The 20,242-nt window shown below is 32.9% G+C and overlaps 4 protein-coding genes across 4 annotated transcripts; 1 reads left to right on the forward strand and 3 right to left on the reverse strand.

Annotated features, from left to right (window-relative positions):
- Positions 1-3,863: 3,863 nt before the first annotated feature.
- Positions 3,864-7,161, reverse strand: LOC108458140 (uncharacterized). Its single transcript, XM_017757417.2, has 8 exons — positions 6,865-7,161; positions 6,677-6,770; positions 6,044-6,163; positions 5,896-5,944; positions 5,490-5,589; positions 5,346-5,407; positions 5,162-5,220; positions 3,864-4,144 (listed from the first exon to the last, which is right to left on the reverse strand). The coding sequence occupies exons 1-8, from the start codon at positions 7,014-7,016 to the stop codon at positions 4,040-4,042; spliced, it is 741 nt and encodes a 246-aa protein (XP_017612906.1). The 5' UTR covers positions 7,017-7,161; the 3' UTR covers positions 3,864-4,039.
- A 1,124-nt stretch (positions 7,162-8,285) lies between these two features.
- On the reverse strand, positions 8,286-12,212 carry LOC108457990 (uncharacterized). The gene is made up of 8 exons (XM_017757215.2): positions 11,900-12,212; positions 11,717-11,810; positions 10,724-10,843; positions 10,575-10,623; positions 10,211-10,310; positions 10,060-10,121; positions 9,891-9,949; positions 8,286-8,710 (listed from the first exon to the last, which is right to left on the reverse strand). The coding sequence occupies exons 1-8, from the start codon at positions 12,049-12,051 to the stop codon at positions 8,606-8,608; spliced, it is 741 nt and encodes a 246-aa protein (XP_017612704.1). The 5' UTR covers positions 12,052-12,212; the 3' UTR covers positions 8,286-8,605.
- A 1,013-nt stretch (positions 12,213-13,225) lies between these two features.
- On the forward strand, positions 13,226-15,900 carry LOC108458516 (uncharacterized). The gene is made up of 5 exons (XM_017757940.2): positions 13,226-13,841; positions 14,654-14,765; positions 14,876-14,957; positions 15,432-15,483; positions 15,586-15,900. The coding sequence occupies exons 1-5, from the start codon at positions 13,425-13,427 to the stop codon at positions 15,721-15,723; spliced, it is 801 nt and encodes a 266-aa protein (XP_017613429.1). The 5' UTR covers positions 13,226-13,424; the 3' UTR covers positions 15,724-15,900.
- Positions 15,901-16,128: 228 nt separating this feature from the next.
- LOC108460996 (uncharacterized) lies at positions 16,129-19,327 on the reverse strand. The gene is made up of 6 exons (XM_017760741.2): positions 18,512-19,327; positions 17,694-17,805; positions 17,210-17,381; positions 16,927-17,114; positions 16,548-16,693; positions 16,129-16,429 (listed from the first exon to the last, which is right to left on the reverse strand). Exons 1-5 carry the CDS (start codon positions 18,985-18,987, stop codon positions 16,568-16,570), a joined length of 1,074 nt encoding a protein of 357 aa, XP_017616230.1. The 5' UTR covers positions 18,988-19,327; the 3' UTR covers positions 16,129-16,429; positions 16,548-16,567.
- Positions 19,328-20,242: the final 915 nt, after the last annotated feature.

Genomic DNA, 20,242 nt, shown 5'->3' on the forward strand with positions numbered 1-20,242 from the left:
ATTTTGAAAGATGATAAATGATAGAGAGAAGTGTTAGTTGATAAATGTTAAGTCGAGGATATGAGTTGTATTAGTTACGTTTATTATTCGAGTATTATTTTATTATTGTAAATTATTAAAAAATTATTATTTAGGAGTGAAGTCTGTAAAATGTTTTAAGGTAAAAGATGAATAAAATATTTAAAAGATTAAAGTGTAATTTTATTATTATATTAATTTATATATTTTTTAAACTAGAAGGATTGTATAAGTAATTTGTCATTTTTAGAGAGATCACGCAACTACCTATCCTTCTTAGGGGTGTTTACAGTTCAGTTAAAATTGAATTAACAGACCGAATCGATCTAATTCTGTTAATCAGTTGAAAGTCAGTTAATGATTTTTTAGAATTTTGGTTATCGGTTAATTCGATTCAAAATTGAGTAATTAACTCAATTAACCAATTAACCGAAATATTTGTTGTCTTCAAAACTTATGGAGTGTTTAGATGTTAACTTTCAAGACTCATGTAGTGTTTCTAATGTATTATTTGTTGTTTCCACCTACATTTAAAGTTTTTGAACTATTAAATAGAAAAAATGAACATTAGTAATGTATTTTTATATGTTTTATACTTATTTTAATTAAAAGATAAAAATATATAAATTTCAGTTAACCGGTCGAATTAACTGAAATATTTTAATTCAACTAACGGTTAAAAATTTTTACATTTTAAATAATTCAGTTAATAATAATTTAATTCGGGTATTAATCGAACCGTTCGTTTAAAAACCCTCATTCATACCTACTATCCTACCCAAACAAATTTATTTTCAAATAATAAAATGGATCAAAATAAATGTGATTATAAAAAAATATAAAAAAAAACATTATAAGCAAAAGAGGATAAAATGAAGTGGAGAGCCCAAGACAGGTACGAACATATTTTTGCCGTCTTAGGACATGAAACTTATATTGTGTGTGTATTGCGCAAGTGTCGATTTTCAGTTACATGTTTTTGGGAGCAAAATTCGACGTGTTATGCAAATGAGGAACACAACACACTTCCAAAGCATTGGGGACAGCATCTAACAAGAAAAGAAGTTGTTGCTACGTGGTACAGGCTCACCTGTGAAGATACCTAGAAGCTAATGAAGCTTCCTACATGAACCCTTAGCGGCTCAACACCAACAAATTAATTGGTAAAATATAAAATAGTCTATGTATATTAAATCGATGAGTAAATTAGTTTTTTTTGTTAAGAAATTTATCTATTTTTATTATTAAAAATTAGCGGTACTAACAAAATAATCAACAGTTTCATATGGCATGGCATCTGCACCTCATTTTGACTTGTAAGAAACAGTTTTTAATAGTAAAAATAGATTAAATTTTTAACAAAAGGATTAGTTTGTTCTTTAATCTAATGCAAATAGACAAATCTGCCCATTTTTTTAAGTAAATGGGGCAAAATACAATCTTACTCCTAATCTAAGGGCATCCATGGTACTTTTACTAATTAAAGGTGTGTATATATATATATATATTCACACACCTTTAATTGCTCTTTGATATAATGTATAATAACTAATTTGAACATTTTTTTAATAGATCGGTCAAAATGGAATCCTACTCCTACTCTAAGGGTATCTATGGTACTTTTACCAATTAGAGGTGTATATATATATATATACTCACACACCTTTAATTGCCCTTTTATCCAAAATACAATGGTTAATTTAAACATTTTTTTAGTAGATTGGCCAAAATACAATGATGCTCCTAGTTTAAGGGCAGCTATGGTACTTTTACCAATTAAATGTGTGTGAATACATATATATATATATATATATATACACATATTAGCCAACAACATAAGGGATCAATGGATAAGTTATTTGTTGACATCCCAAAAATCAAGGTTTAAACTTTGTTATTATCACGCCAATTGAGTCTTAACTTGATTGGCATGAGCACTGTTACTAATATAAGAGAACGTAAGTTTGAGTGTGCTGAAGCGCATTATCCTCCTATTTATGAGTTGGGGAGAGACTATAAATAGTTTTAGATATTATGTAAAAAAAAGGTTAGATAATTCAATTGACTTTTCATATAATTTTAGTCAGTAACATAATTTAAATGAAAGTAATATACTTTGACATGGTGTCACCATTTCATATAATTCTTTCTCATATAATCAAAGACTCAGCGGAAAAAAAAAAAAAAGAGAAATATTTTTAACTAAAGAATTAGAGAACACCACATCTAAAATTAAGGATGTTTGGCAATTTGGCACCCTACCATATATATAATATTGTCTAGTTGTAAATACTGTTTCTTCATTTATGAATAAAATATTAATTTGGATAAGATTAGGTTGGGTATAGCAAGCAATGACTTGGTGATGTCCATTTTTCGCATCCCCATCATATCTTTGCTTCTGTAGTATGAATATTATATATATAGCTTTCATGTGATGTAGGTTTTGCTATTTGTTTTGCTGTGGTTTGTTCAATCGAGTCCTCCACCGTATTCTGATGATTAATGTACTTTGTACGCAAGTATAATTAAGAATATTTAATTCCAATGTCTAATTCGATATATATATTTATTAAGGAACACAAAGATTATATGTAGGATATGATAAGCAAGGTTTTGCAATACTGAAAGATAAAATAACCTCTCACTTTCATGCAATGTGGAGTAGTGGATTTAGATTAGGTTGAATTTCTTTGACATATTCAATAAAAAAATTTGCCCCTTTTTAATATCCATATTATTAACTATTTGTATGGTGTCTGGCTGCTAACTTGGTTGCCATCAATGTTACCGCAAAGTCTTAAAAGTTGTACAGTTAAGTGAATTTAAAGTATATAATATGAAGGATGATTGAGTATTAATTCGATAGTTATTGATATTGTTGTTAGTATAGGAGGATATGGGTTCAAGTACGCTAAAGTGCATTATTCTCCTATTTAAGGGTTGGAGAGGAACTATAAGTAATTCTAAGTATTGTATAAAAAAAGAACGAGATATCATCGAACTCGTAATAGGATTAATGTTCAAAAAATATCTATATATATAATATGATATATGTTCATACGTACATATAAAATAAGATGAATATGTTTGTTAAGAGTTTGAGATTAAACATAGATTAAAATATGTATTATATATAGGGTAAATTACATTTAAGGTTATTAAATTATTAGTAAATTTACGTTTTGTTGTTCAATTTTAAAAGATACAAAATGGTCATTGAACGTTTCAAAAGTTTTCATTTAAGTTTATCAAACTATTCAGAAGTTTTTATTTAACTCATTAGGTTATTAAGTTTTTTTTTTTTTAATTTCGATTAGTGAGTTCCAAGTAATGATTCAATGATTTGTACAGTGAATCAATATCCATTAATGAATAGAAGAACATACTTTAGATCCAAATTAATCATCCAAATTGATCTCATGGTCAGCACCAGAGATCGAAGAAGAAATAGATTTGAATTTTAGTTTGCAAATTCATAACATTTAAAGTTGTTTGTGAGAAAAACTGAACTATAGAAAAGAAGAGATAAAATAACTTTCAATTGGTGCAAGTAATGTGAATATAGAAAACCATACAACAACAATTTTAACCACATCATAAAATTTACTAATAGTTTAATGAATTAATTTAATCTATTAAAATTTAGCATGCACTTAAAAATTGTAGGCTCGAATGAATTTAAATACAAAATATGATGAATATACTCGTTAAGAGTTTAAGTCTAATCAAATTGTTCCGAGTTTTGCTGATCGGTTTTTCGAATTTGATTATTTTGATTTCAGATCAGTTCAGACGATATCAAAAATATCGTTATCTTAGGTTTGAATTGAAATTGAACCAAATTTTGAAGAGAACAATCAAAATTTAAATAAAGATTATTTAGATTCGACATAAAATTAACAAGAGTCTAAAAAAATTGGAAGGGTGGAATTTTCCACTTTGCTTCTCTAGAACTGGAATATGGACCAGCTTGTAAGACGAAAACTTCTACCAGTAGCTGTTTATATGGTCCCGATGTTCAGCTGACGAGTTTTTTTAGTACTGCTTCGGCCCGATGCTCGAATTTAGGGAGTGCCCAATCGTGTTGGACTATGTCAAGACCATCTTTTTCAGCACTAAGGCTCTGCCATGAATGAAGAAAATAGAAGGATTAGTTTGGAAAAATGCTAGATTAAGAAATTAACATAGTTAGCTCACAAATGAACCTTTGCTTGTAATAAGTTGAGAAACAAGCAAAAATAGTTCCATTTATATATATATATATATATATAGCAACCATTTAAAAAGGCAATGCCTTGCATGATACTATTACTACAGAAAATCTAATGGATAGCGTGCTTGGTAAGAAAGAAAATAAGGGAAATGATCATTTTTCACCTTAATGCATAAAAACAAATCATTCCAAATTGAAAAGAAAAGATGAGAGAGATATGTAAGTTAGTTCAAAATTATGCATTTTTTAAAATAAAAATAAAAATTCCCTCTTGTTTATCAACTCCACCAGCAAATTTCATCTTTCATTCCAAGCACACCAATAGAAAGAAAAAAAAAATTCATCTTTCAATTTTTCATGTTTCTAATTTTCTTTTTCACTCTACCAAGCAAAGCCTAAAAAGTTCCGCACAATTCTTATCATTTCGTTATCGATTTGACCCTACAGCAAACAGTGAGGAAACCCCAAGGATTCTCAACAGATGAATATCATGAAGCCAAAAGCATGGGAGGTTTCTAAAAGAAGGAGAAAACCTAAACCCTTAACTAATAAAGACCTAAAAAAGAAAAAGATACACGAGTTCGCAAAGAAATAATAGACTAATACACTTAGATATGACTTTGGCAGATTGCATGGTCAATAGAAAAACTAGTGGTGCTGCCAGTGGCAGTGTTGGTCTATCATTGTAGGAATTGAATGCTCATTTCCCCATCTGAACGATTTTCTAATTGACAAACTAACATTGCAACCAATAGAAAACCATAAACAAACAACCGGCCACACATGCTACTTAACGATCTCCACTAAAAAGAGAAAGCACAGGTTGAAGAGGAATATAAGACCACGTGAAATTAAATTAGACATCTGAAACTTGCAAAACTCTCTTCAGCTAGCAACACTCAATAGAGAACAGATTGACTAAAATACCTTTGATGGATCAAAGCCAAACCCACCCATCTGCATCATTCGCTGTGTATCATCCATTGCTGCCAAAAGAAATCACAATTTACAGATGAAACCCTACAGATAGATGATGACTCCAATAACCAAAGAAAGGGCAGTACAAAATATGAAATAAAATGTAACAGGAAGTTCATGATCCGATACTAACCATTTTCCTCTCCCAAAATCAGACTAAATAAACCCCTCAAACCAAACAAATTGAGAAAATACCTGGAAATGAAAGAATTTGTGAATAAATTGTAGTATTAAGCTAAGGTCTCTAAACAATAGAAGAGCTCATAAAAATCAATACCATGAGCGGCTACTAACATAGCTCACATCAACTGTGCTAAGGTCAATTCCATTCTGCAACATTGATCTGAACCTCTGGGTTAATGGGAAGGGTATTTTGGCTGCAAGAAAGGAACACAGAGAAAAATAGAAGAGGATTCATGTTACCGTTTACAAATAGTGCATAACATGATCGATTATGTCAAAATTTTGATTCCCGTACAACAAAAAATTGTGTCATCACCATGTCATAAAGAGTAAAAATTAGAATAGATCCAATTAATCGGAAAGGGCTAATTTTGGCAAATTCAGAACATCAAATGCATGAAAACAATTCTGTAAATGAAAATATAAACTCAATCTCGAATTAAGCATTAAAAGGACATACTCAGAAATCATGGAAGTAAAACAGTAGTAAAGAACCAAACCTGCAACAAATCCAGAGAAGAAAAAGTTGACCCAGGCAAAAGTGAGAGTCTGAAAGTAACAAAAGTTTACACAAAACAGTCAGTTCTAAAACATGAGCAAACAAACCAAAGAATGTGAACACTAAAGGTCTATGCACCATTAAAATACCTGAGGTATAATCATAGAAAGGTTTTTCTTCATCATGTCCATAGCCATGTTAGGGTCAGAGAACATTTGTGCTTGTGCATTCTGAGCCTGGCCCTTGGGGACAAACAGTAATCCATTTTCCTACAAAGTCCAATATAAATTCCATTAATTTTCTCCTTTTCTGAGATAAACATATACATAAAGGATTATTTTCATCAAATTTAACCCGATTTTTAGAACTCCATTAAGCTTAATACAGCTGCCACAGCTTCTTGATTAATTGCAAATTGGTTTCTGAAAAAGCTAAACTGACTGAAGCCTGATTACAACATGCTATACTTTAATTTTCTCCATTTCTGAGACAAATATATACATAAATGATAATTGAATTATTTTCATCAATTAGACCCAACTAACACTCCATTAAGCTTTAAATTAGCTGTAATTCACATCTTCTTGATTAATTTCAATTTGCTTCTAGAAAAGAAACTAAACTGATCGAAGCTTGATTAAAACTAGTGATTCTTAATGAATTATCCACAAACAGTTCAACAAAGCTTTAAAAACGAAGAAATAAACTCAAATTTCAGAAATTAACAATCACTAGCATAAGCTTTGGCAACATAAGTTCTAAAATAAGATGAAAAAGCATACCTCATTGCTGAAATAAACCCTACGAGAACGAAAAGACTTGGGAGGGATAAAATTTGCAGCACCTCGTAGATTCCGAGCCCTAACGATTACTTGCCTGAAAGTAAAAAACTCGAGAATATGTGAATCTGAGACTTATTAGTGTTCGAATTAAAAAAAAAAAAGAAAAGAAAAAGTTGGGAGAGACGTGCCCTTCTTTGACGATCTTAAGATCGGGAACTTGAAAGGAGCGCATAAGCTTGGAGACGAAGTAGCGGAGGACGCCAATGAGGACCATCACTACCGAGAGGGGTATCAGCACCCAATCTCTGATCGCCGTGTCGAGAACCAGATCTTCCGCCATCGCTGGATCTTATTCTGATCTCTGCTCCGCCTCCGAGGGAAAAAACAAAGATTCTTGGCTTCTGCTCTCTCTCTAGCCTTTTACCAGTGCCGTATCGCTTGTGTCTTTTGTCGTTTTGATTCGCTCCTTTCCAAGGAGAAAAATGTGCTTTAAGCCCTGTATTTTTCATACATTTGAGATTTAATCCCCTACTTTTCAATTTTAAAAATGCAAGTTGAATTGTTAACGTGTTAAAAATTTTATATAAAATTCTGATTTGTTACAACATTATTTATTTTCATGGATATCAAGCGATAGCTTTTTTTTTTCAATTTTAAAAGGTTACACCAATAAATTTGAATGAAGAACTTTAATGTAATATTAACAATTGGATCTGAATTTTGAAGTCTAAAATGTATAGAGACTAAATTCTAAATTTACGAAGAGAATAGAAACTTGAAGCAAAATTTAACCTTTATTTTGTTCAAGTTGGAGATGTTGATTTGATGTATTCTAAGTATACCAACTTATATTGACAATAAATTTTATTTTTGATATTAAAATTTTAATTGCAATAACTATTTAAACTAATTAATGAAATTATATAATGATTATATTATGCCAATCAAGGATGGTTGGACTAGTCGGGAGAGCTTGACTGTTATTTCAGAAATTATCGCACAATTCCGGGGCTCCTTTGCACGTGACAATATGTAGTCACTCCATAGCTTATGTTCTTGGCGATTTAGTGTCAACTATTGACTCTGATATTAGGCCGTGAGCAGGGGTGAATACAAGGGAGGCAAGCAAGAGCCCTGCCCCTCCCCAAAAAATGGAAAATACATTTTGACTCTTTAAAACTCATTAAATTTCTAAATTCACCCTCGTGGTGAGTGTTTTGGTTAAAATCGTGACCTTAGTGTACCCTCGCTGCCTCTTACCTATTAGATCCATTTGAGATGTGGATGCTTTGACTCGCTTCGGCTTTGGTTCAAAAGGCTTGGCTTCTGATCTGTTCAACCTTTGGGCTCTTTGGTTAAGGGTAGCCTTTGTACAATTTGGTATAGTAGAAGGATCAAAACTATATTAAATTTAATATAGTTATTTTTAAAAGTTATAATTATATCAAGAGTTCCAATAAGAATCAATTGTTATAAGCATTAAACTAAAGAACTCAACTCTAATAAACTAAGGAGAGAACTCATACTTGAATTACACACTAACAGATTCGAACCAAAGCCTACTAACTCAACCAAAGCATGAAAATAGTGCTAGATGCGACATAATTAATTTATTGAAAACAAATTTTCATATTCAACACTAAATCAATGCGATTAAGAGTTTTGTTTACCGGCAATGAGCTAGAACTGAACTGATCGGCCTAGCCTAGGCTGCCTGGCCGGCCCAAAATTCGACATAAAATTAACAAGAGCAGAAAGAACTTGGGAATGTGGGAGTTTTCCTCTTGCTTCTCGTAGGACTGTAATCTAAACTACAAACCTAGAGTTGGTATCTAAAGGAGTTTCATCTTTTACCCATCGAAAAGCTTGTAAGATGAAAACTTCAATCGAACTACCCCCTTTTGACAGCTGTTTATACGCTCCCGATGTTCAGCTGACGAGTTTTTTCAATACTGCTTCGGCCCGATGCTCAAATTTAGGGAGTGCCCATTCATGTTGGACTATGTCAAGACCATCTTTCTCAGCAGTCAGGCTCTGCCATGAATGAGGAAAAGCAAAAGATCAGGAGGCATGGTAAATTAAGAAATGGAAATAGCCAACTCGCGAAAGAACCTTTTCTTGTAAAAGTCAAGAAACAGGCAAAAGCTTGTTTCATTGGGAAACAATTTCGAGATGCTTTACAAATTTAAATGATATATATCAACTGACTAAAAAGACAATGCCTTGCATGATAATGTTGCAATCACCAAAATAACAGTTTGGTTGATCTTCATTCAACTAAAAGTCCCATGCAATTCTTATTTGTGATTGATTTGACGAGGAAAAGCATCAGCTCAAACCCCATCCCGAGGATTCTCAACTTGTAAAATATCATGACGCCAAAAGCATGGGAGGTTTTTAAGTGATGGAGAAAAACAGTGAAAGTACAATAGAGGCCCCTATACTAGGACTCAGATCACATTTTGCTCCATCTACTCAAAAATGCGAAAGTTGGCCCCTGTACATTAGATCAAAAAGTAAAGTAAATTGGTCCTTCTAATAAAAATTTCATCCATTTCTATGGTTAAAAATTGATCCATGTACGTCAACATGAGGTACACGTGGAATATCACATGCCATTGTTTGGTTATTCCATCAACTATGCCAGTTTGTAACAGTACAAATGGATGAAATTTTTAATAGAAAAGACCAATTTGCTCTTTGATGTAATGTACAGGGATTAATTTGCCCATTTTTAAAGTAAAAGGGATAAAATGCAATCTGACTCCTAGTATATGAGCCTCCATGGTACTTTTACCGGAGAAAAACTAAGCCCTTACCTAATAAAATGCCTCAAAAAGAAAAAGGCAGGAATTTGCATAGAAAGAATTGACATAGATAAAAACTCTGGCAGCCCAAGTTGCATGGACATTAGAAGAACAAGAGATTGTGGCAGCACAATAGCAACTAGTGGTGCTGCTGGTGGCAGTGTTGGTCCATCGTTGGGGTAATTGAATGCCCCATTCTGAACAATTTTTTACTTGACAAGCTAACATTGCTGCCAACAGAAAATCATAAACAACTGGCCACACATGCTACTTAATGATCTCCATTAAAGAGAGAAAGAATAGGCTGAAGAGGAATATAAGACCATGTGAAATTAAATTAGACATCAGAAGCTAGCAAGACTTTCTTCAGCCTGCAATACTCAATGGAGAACAGATTGATTTAATACCTTTGATGGATCAAAGCCAAACCCACCCATCTGCATCATTCGCTGTGTATCATCCATTGCTGCCAAAAGAAATCACAATTTACAGATAAGATAAACAATGAGTCAATAACCAGAGAAAGTGTAGTACACAATCTAAAATAAAATGTAACGGGAAGTTCATGATACTAACCATTTTCCTCTCCCAGAATCAGACTAAATAAACCCCTCAAACCAAACAAATTGAGGAAATACCTACAAATGAAAGAATTTGTGAATAAACTGTAGTATTAAGCCAAGAACGTCTATAAAAATTAGAAGAGCTCAGAGAAAAAAACCAATACCATGAGCGGCTACTAACATAGCTCACATCAACTGTGCTAAGGTCAATTCCATTCTGCAACATTGATCTGAACCTCTGAGTTAATGGGAAGGGTATTTTGGCTACAAGATAGGAATACAGAAAAACAGAAGAGGAATCAAATTACTGTTTACTATTAATGTATGTCATGATAGTTAAGTTAGAATTTTAATTCCAATACAAAAAATATTGTGTCCATCACCATATAATAAAAAGTGAAAAAAAAAATCAATCTAATATGCATGAAATCAATTTCGTAAATAAAAATATAAATTCTATCTCCATTGCAGAATTAAAAAGGAAAGACTCAGAAATCATGGAAGTAATATAGTAGTAAAAAACCAAACCTGCAACAAATCCAGAGAAGAAAAAGTTGACCCAGGCAAAAGTGAGAGTCTGAAAGTAACAACAGTTTACACAAAAAAAGTCAGTTCTAGAACATGAGCAATCAAACCAAAGCATATGAACACTAAAGGTCGATATACCACTAAAATACCTGAGGTATAATCATAGAGAGGTTTTTCTTCATCATGTCCATAGCCATGTTAGGGTCAGAGAACATTTGTGCTTGCGCATTTTGAGCCTGGCCCTTGGGGACAAACAGTAATCCATTTTCCTACAAAGTCCAATATAATTCCATTACTTTTCTCCTTTACTGACACAAACAAATACATAAATAGATTACTTTCATCAACTTAACCTGATTTTTAACACTCCATTAAGCTTAATATTAGCTGCAATTCACAGCTTCTTGGTTAATTGCAGTTTGCTTCTAAAAAAGAAACTTAACTGACTGAAGCCTGATTATAACATGTAATACTTCAACTTTCTCCTTTTCTGAGACAAATATATACATGAATGGACTATTTTCATCAAATTAACCTGACATTTAACCCTCCATTAAGCTTAATATAGCTGCAATTCGCAGCTTCTTGATTAATAGCAATTGGTCACTGGAAAAGAAACTAAACTGACCGAAGCCTGGTTACAACATTTGATACTTGAATCCTCTTCTGAGACAAATATGAACATAAATGGACTATTTTCATCAATTTAATCTGACTTTTAACACTCCATTGAGCTTAATATTAGCTGCAATTCACAGCTTCTTGATTGGTTGCAATTTGCTTCTAAGAAAGAAACTAAACTGACTGAAGCCTGATGACAACATGTGATACATCAACTTTCTCCTTTCCTAAGACAAATATATACATAAACGGATTATTTTTGTCAATTTAACTCAATTTCTAACACTCCATCAAGCTTAATATTAGCTGCAATTTGCATCTTCTTGATGAATTTCAAATTGCTTCCTAAAAAGAAACTAAACTAACCGAAGACTGATTACAACACGTGATACTTAATCCATAATCCGTTAACAGCTCAATAAAGCTTTAAAAGGAAAAAGATAAACACAAATTCCAGAAATTAACAATTACAAGCATATAATTTGGTAAAATAAGTTCTAAAACAAGATGAAAAAGCAAACCTCATTGCTGAAATAAACCCTACGAGATCGAAAAGACTTGGGAGGGATAAAATTTGCAGCACCTCGTAAATTCCGAGCCCTAACGATTACTTGCCTGAAAGTAAAACTCGAGAACAAGTGAATCTGTGACTTATTAGCTTATTGACCTAAAAAGAAAAGAAAATAGAGTTGTGAGAGACGTGCCCTTCTTTGACAATCTTAGGATCAGGAACTTGAAAGGAGCGCATGAGCTTGGAGACGAAGTAGCGGAGGATGCCGATGAGGACCATCACCACTGAAAGGGGTATCAACACCCAATCTCTGATCGCCGTATCGAGAACCAGATCTTCCGCCATCGCTGGATCCTATTTTCTGATCTTTGCGCGAAAACAATATTCTGGCTTCTGTTTTTCTTTTCTCCGTACCTTTTTCGCCGGTGTCGTATCACTTAAACGTCTTTTTGTCGTTTTGACTCACTCCTTCGAGCATGTTGATTAAAATGGTAAAATTTTAATTTAAGCATTTTATAATTTATAAAATTTTAAATTAATAATAATGAAATTGTATTTTAATTTTTTTTAAATAATAAAATTTAATTTAATTATTTAAAAATTATAAATATATAAACTATTAAAATTATAAAATTAATTTTGACAAAAAACAATTTTTTTAGCTCCACCGCTGAATTTAGTCATCCTTTCCTTATAACATTTAGATACAAATTAATAAAACTATGCATTGAGTTCGTTGAAATTTTAGATGGCTTTAAATTTAACCACTTTAATAAAAGCAATTAATGAATTATTAATTTTAACTTTCTAATTTAAATATATTAAATCTTAAATTTCTAGATTATAATATTTAAAAATTAAAATAATTATAATTGTCTAAATCGAATTATATTTTATTTTTATTTAAATGTTCTTAATTTTTTAAAGAAGAAAATTAATATATTATATTTAAAATGTTAAATAATTTTAAAAATAAATAGGGTAGAGAAAGTCAATTTAAAATTACTCGATTCCTGTTTTGGTCGATCTATATTTCTTTTGTCAAATATAACACTACCGTTAGTAAGTATTTTTTTTTTGGTCACTGTTCTGTTTTTGATTTTTGAATGTTTTCTTTTTTTTGGTATATTTCCGATCAAATTTAATGGATAGATTTGTGTTTTAAAGCTGTTTAGGTGAAAGAGTCATCAAGAAAAGCAAGATTGAAAACAAGAAGAAAACTAAATTACACAATATTTAAACGTTAAGGGTTAATTTTTTAGAATCATAATTGAATTGACACAATATATAAACATTGAGAATTAAATTTGCTGTTATGTCAATTTTAAAAGTTTTCAAGTTATCTTTCCCTTAACTATCGATGACCAAAAAAGAAAAATTCGAATAGTTGAGTGACTAATTTGTAGCTTTTCATAGTTGACTGTCCAAAAAAAAATTTATTAATAGTTGGGTGTCTACAAGTGTAATTTACTCTAAAATTAAATAAAACACTTCCCCCGAAAAAGGTCGTTTTATTGTGTTCGAAGTTATGTCAGTCTCCTGCAGCAACGAGTTTTAGCAAGATCCTTAGCTTGCAATTGCTGTTGCTCTCATTCTTTTCTTTCGTATTAAATTATTTATTTATTTATTTAAATTTTCTGCTATAAAAACAAAGTCTCCATTTCAATTTTCATGTTGGAGTTTTAAATTTGCATCCATTAATCAAATCTTGATAAAAAATGATCAGTTCAGTCTCATTTGCTGCCTCTTTAGCTCCATACCATCATACAAAAAGCTCAAATCCCTATCACCATCTCCTCATTTCCCCAAAACCAATTCAACATAAACCTTCCCTCCATAAATTTCACGGCGGAAAAGCTTGCTGCTACAGCAATTTCCGTTCACAGTATTCGAAGCCGCCTTTGGTTCCGGCGAGTTACACTTCGCCGCAAAGGGGGCTGTTAGTGCCGCCGGATGCTAAGAACAAGGGTTCGGGTTCGGGAGAGGAGGATTCGATAGGAGCCTTGGAAACGGTTCTCAAGCTTTACTCGGCGATTAAGAACCAAAATGTACGGGAATTATCTGAAATCATTGACGATGAATGCCAATGCATCTGCAATTTCTTCTCTTATTTCCAACCTTTACAAGGAAAAAAGGTACACTGCAAATTACATATATAGGGTTAATTATATCAGGCTCCCCAAACTATAGTTGAGATTCAAAATTAATCTCCAAACTTCAATACATTTTAATTAAATCCTAAAAATATTAGTATTATATCAAATAGGGGCATGGCGGGGGCAAGCACCATGGCTCACCAAAATGGTAAATCTACCATTTAACCGCTTCAAAATTTATGAAAATGCAAATTAATATAGTAGTAAAATTATACTTTTAACTTCCTAAAGATATTAAAACATTATAGACCGTCCAAAGCAATTTTTGGAATAAGCCTGCTAAATTTTAGCGACGCTGGATTCAAGTTGTCCATGTTGTAGGTATATTGTGCTTAATATTTTATCTTCATTTTTTAAAAATATTCCATGTTAGATCTGAAGCAAGATTTAACGCTTGAGCAGACATTTGGCTAGTAGAATGACACAATTGATATGAATTAGAACATCTTACTTTGGTTGAGGCCTTCAAATTTTTGAGATACTAGATTCGATTCCCAGTTTTTTCTTTTTTCTTTGTAAATGTGCGAATTATCCCTCATATTTATTTTGATTGGTTAGTTAGTTGCTGAGTTAGTCTTTCAAGTAAGTGCTTGTAATAATTGATTCTATTGGAATTTATAGTAACTTTCAAAAAAAGTTTTAAGGACCAATTCAAAATCTAGATTACAGTTTAGGATGTCTAGTGCAATTAACCCATATATGTGTTAATGGAGAGAGCAAACATTTGCTTTCGTTCATTGCATTCTTTGATATGGACATGTTATAATTTAATGGTCTTTTCATGTTGGCAGCAAGTAATCGAGTTCTTCACATCTTTGATAAAGCATATGGGAAATCACATAGAATTTGTAGTGCAACCAACATTGACTGAAGGGATGATTGTTGGCATCAATTGGAGATTAGGTTTGTCCCTTCATAACATTGATTTCTTTTTCAACCCATTATGGTCTTAACTTTGGAATACCAGGCAGAGGGTTTTAAGTGCAAAATTCTCCATATTATATGTTTTGCAGAGTGGAATAAAGCCCATGTGCCTCTGGGACAAGGTTTTAGCTTCTATACTTGCCATGTATACCATGGAAAAGTAATGATAAGGTAATGAATGCATCACTATATGCAACAAGTGACATAATTTTGGCCTAATTATGGTTTTCGTCCCTTCACTATGGTATTGGTATAATTCGATCCTCTACCTGTATAACGTTATTAGTATCTTCGAATTGAAAACACTTTTGCTACTGCCATTAAAGTGATGAAATGAATTTTTACTATTAGAAAGTTATTCAAGCCATCTTTACTGTGAAAACCTTTTCAACAAAAAAAAAAAAAAAAAACATCATCACTTAAGTGGCAACAGTTAAGAGTGCTATCAATTTAAACCTAACTAATAACATTCTACAACAAAGGGACCGAATTATGCCAAAATTAAATCAAACAGATTAAATCTCAAATTTCAATATGGTAGAGGGACTAAAATCATAATTAGACCTATAATTTTCATCCTTCACATTGATTTATTTCCTCTTGTAATGCTAACAATAATGATAATATCTGATTAATATTGACCAGGAATGTAGAAATGTTCATGGAACCACTCCTTCATGTGGAACCATTAAGGCTAGTAAGTGACCTTCAAATTTTCCTCAGCATAGTATGTTATAATTAACATTTGTACTATTATAATCAATCTATCTCCTTATTCTTCTAATGCATGCCTGTACAGAAAATAATCGGATATCTTACCACCATAATGGACAATATAAGCGCGGAAGTATCGTCTAAAGCCTGGAAAAAGAAGGTCATAAGTGCAGTTCTTGCTCTAATGTTCATAGCCACCATTCTGCTTTTCTCAATGTATTAGATTGCTTGTACTAGGAATCAGATTGGTTTTTGCCCCATCTTACTCAAAAAGTGGGCAAATCAGTCCTTGTACGTTAGATAAAAGAGCAAACTTCTATATGTAAAAGAGGTGCTCGTGGCATGCCAAATGTAACAATCTAGTTATTCTATTATCTATGCCAGCTTTTAAGAGTAAAAATTGATGAAATTTTTAAAAGAAAGGACAAGTTTGCTTTTTGATGTTACGTACAATGACTAATTTACTCATGTTTTGAGTAAATGGGGCGAAATGTAATTTGACTCCTACTACAAGAGCCTCCATTGTATTTTACCTTCTTATTCTCATCGTTCAATTAGGCTACGTAACGAACAGCTATCCGCAACATAAACCCTACAAACTATGTAACTAGCTGCATGCATATTATGCTTCTTTTGAAAGTTAAAAACAACTTGTATTTTATTCGGTTTAGTTTGCGGTTAGCATCGGAAAGATAGGTCTGTCTCAAACAACATAAACAAGTACACCTACATACAGGCTAATACGGCTAGCAGCATAACTACAAAATATATATCACTGCCCATGCTACATTTTCATCCTTACCATAAACAAGCAACTAGTGTGTAAACTTCTAAACAAGTCAATGCACAAAAAAATAAATAAATAAAGGATAAAGGTCTTAACTATCTCTTCCACCATTAAACCGAGATGACGAAGCTCCCCATGCTCCCTGCAAGTAACAATATAGAACAACTCTATTAAAAGCAACACCAACAAATTGACAAGGAAGAAAACTCCGTGGGAAGCAAGCAGTAAGGACACAAACTTATTCAAGCATTTATACTAACCAGTCGACACAACCAGATCTTCAGGAGGGTTTCAATAAATGATGACGTTGTAGCGAGTCATGTATCCCCATCACAGATATGCTTTCACATCCAAGAAGCTCACGAAGCTTAGCATCACACAATACCACCATTGAGTTTGATGGATCCTGAAACAAATATAACCAAATTATTCCGAGAGATAATAGGAGAGCTCCCTAAGTCTAAGCCTGAAAAACGTCGATATGCGGGATAAAGAATGGCCTAAACAAGTCAATGGTACAAAAATCCAAGGGGCACGGAGATAGGGGCAGAATTAGCTCTCAGAGAGAGATGCAGAGAACATGGCAATGCATTTAAGCTGCTAAAGTAAAAGTGCACAAACTCATGCACTCTCCCGCACCTCCAAATGATTGAGCTTTATGTACTCCCATACACGTCGTTCAGCCTCGGTTGCTTGCATCTCTCTTCCTTCAGCATCCAAAAATTTGGCAAGTGCTTCGGATATTACAACAGGGTTGTCACTCAGTTCAACACTTTCGGTTTTAGGCTCAGCATCAGCTTGTGCTCGTTTAGTTTGACTTGACTCCTCTGAAATGATTAGCAAGATTATATAATCCAATGAAACAAGTATCAAATCCATGTCATTAACAAATATATACTGCACATAAAGCATTAACACGTACTCGAAGGCTCAAATGCGGTAATATGTTTGGCTAGCAGTTTGTTCATCTTGAACATGTCCGTACAGTCTGTCTCGAACACTAAGCGTAAGGCATCATCACAAATTATCTTTCTCTTGTTACTTGGATCTTGAAGGCTGTTCTTCCTTATATATGCCCACAGCTGCTTCACAATCTAGATCAAGCAAAGACAAATGTCTTGTTTTATTTTTTTTTAAGTTGCGATGGTTTAATAGAATCAATCATTACAAGCATTGAACTGAAAAACTAACTCAACAACTAATTCATCTCTAACTAACTAACTAAAACAAATATGGAGAACCCGCATATTTACACAATACGGGACTCGAACTTGAGGGCCTCAACCTTGCCATTGAGTCGAGAGCTCGTCGACCAGAGAGATATTTTAAAGCACCAAAATCCACACATGAGAACTTTATTTAGAATGCTGTTGAAGGAAAAAAATTCATTGAACAGAGAAACCAACCTCAGTCCTTGGCAAAGCTGGCTCACCAACAATCACTTGAAGTGCTGGTGAAACACTACAAACTTTGTTCAGACCCCCTGGTCCACCTCTTCTTTTGGTTCCAACTGGTGCACTGCAATAACATTATAAAACAGACAAACACTGAATCATTGATGAAGCTAATAATTGTCATTCTATAATGTTGCGAACTTAAGCAAACTTGAACTCACAACCTCTAAAAAACTTGGTAAAAGTACTCTGGAGGCTCTTGTACTAAGAGTCAAATTGCATTTTGCCCCCTCTATTCAAAAAATGGGTAAACTAGTCCTTATATGTTAGATCAAAGAGCAAATTAATTCTTTCTGTTAAAAATTCATTTGCCCTTAAAAACTAGCATGACTGACGAAATAATCAAATACTAACAGAAATGGATGAAATTTTTAACAAAATAACCAATTTGCACTTTAATTTTAGCATATGAGGACCAATTTGCCCATTTTTTAGTACAAAGGGTAAAATGTCGCTATGGTACTTTTACAGCTAAAATTCAGTGTGACCAACATTTAAATTACACTAAAAATGGTAACTTTCGTGAATCCGTAAAAGGGAAAATTACACTAAAAAGCCCTAATTTTTACAAGTCTAACCACTTAAGGAGGAAATCCCCAACTTCAGTTGAACTAAACGTGCAAAAAAGGCCTATCCTTTTGCACCAAATGAATAAATGGCTAAACCTCAAATTGATATGCCCAAAACCCTAAATTGAACTTCATTTCTTACACACGTCTCCCAAAATTCTTGCAAATTTCGGAAAAAGAAGAAAAAAAGGAAGGGAAAACCTTTCTTTAAGCACTTCTGTGGCGGCAACGGTGGTGGCATTGACTTGGCCTTTCGTCACAACCGCCTGCAGCTGTTGCTGTTGAGGCTGAACCAGCGGCGGCGGTGGTTGAGCCGTAAACGGAGCACGTGAATGCGACTGAGGGTGTTGACGGAAGCTAAGGTCGTGGGAAGGGAAATGAGGGTGGTGGTTGTAGTGGTGGTGTTGAGGGGCAAAACGGGCAGGAAATTGTTGGTGAGGGTAGGAAAGGAACTGTGTATGTTGTTGTTGGAGGGTAAAATGGTCCTTCGGAGTAGTAGGGTGAGAGCGGAGGAGAAGACTGATATGGTCTCTGATAAACCCAGCTTTATGAGAAAGGTCGAGCCCAAGCTTAGCCTCCAACTGCTGAACAACGCCGTTTAAGGTGGTAACGGCGTTAGGGTCCGACTGCCGGAGAAGAATCTCCACCCCTCTTGCTATCTCTTGGTCCGACACCATGATTGTTCTCTGTTTCCACCTACGTATAATACCATAAAATACAAGATTATTTGTTTAACTGAAAAAACGGACTCGCAAGAAAAAAAAACACACACACAAATTGTTTGTTTCTCTGTCTATCTTTTTTCCTGTCCTTCTGCTCTTGTCTTTTATGTCTTTCTCTCTCTTTTGGATTTCACATCAAATGACGAAAATGTCCCTTTTTTTTTCCCTTGTGGTATTAATTTTCTTTTCTTCTCTTTTCTTTTTGTTGTGTGTGTTTGGATTGGAAGAAAATGAAAGCGTTGGATAAGAAATTAGTGGGGGTGGGTCAACAACTGCAGTGGAATGTTGTTGAGGAGCAAGCAAATGGGTTTGACCCTAAAACTACAATTTATGTTGGATTTAAATGTCTCAATTATGATTCCAATACAAAAATTAAGTTTATAAATATCAAAATTTTAAAATTCTAATAAAAAATCATTATAATTTAACCAATTTAAATACGAAATAATTCGAATTCAAAATTACTCGAATATAAAACAGCTTGAACAAATAAAACAAAACAACCTAATTCAAAAATCCAACCAATAAATTTAAACGATTCGAAATCTAAAATAATATGATTTTAAAATAACTCGTGACTAGAGTAACTCAAATTCAAAATTCATCAATCGAAACTAACCTAAATCTCAAAGGTATAGATAAAGTTGAAAACTTTAAAGTTTGAATTGAACTAATTAAGAGCCGCACTAAGTAGGCAGGGGCGTAAAATTACATTTTGACTTTATGAAATAATAAACTTATGATTTTCTCATAAAAAAATTAATTTAACTTTGATCACTCAAAAAAATTCTTAGCTCGACTGTTCCAAATTTATCTTGTTCCTGTTTGAAATCAATTAGAGCCATTAAAATATAAGTATTTTATTAATCAAATCATTTTGTTAGGCTAACTGCCAGATTGGGTGTTAAATGTTAGACATGAAACATATTTAAAACATATGGATTAAATGTTTGGACCTATTGCATATACAACTTTAGATACGATGTATTAAAAAAACCAATCCTCCTAAAATTTTAATAACATTTTTTTTAACATGTCAAATTCAAATTGTCTATATAATAGGCATTCACATGTTTGAAATTTAATCCAACGTGTTTTAAACATGTTCTATCGGATTTAATTTTGGATTATTGCGAAATTAAGGTCAGGCTGACGAGAACATTTGATTGATATGATATTAAAACTTTATAAATTAAATGGGAACGTTTTA

Source organism: Gossypium arboreum, chromosome 10 (assembly GCF_025698485.1).
Source record: "Gossypium arboreum isolate Shixiya-1 chromosome 10, ASM2569848v2, whole genome shotgun sequence".
Classification (NCBI taxonomy): domain Eukaryota; kingdom Viridiplantae; phylum Streptophyta; class Magnoliopsida; order Malvales; family Malvaceae; genus Gossypium; species Gossypium arboreum.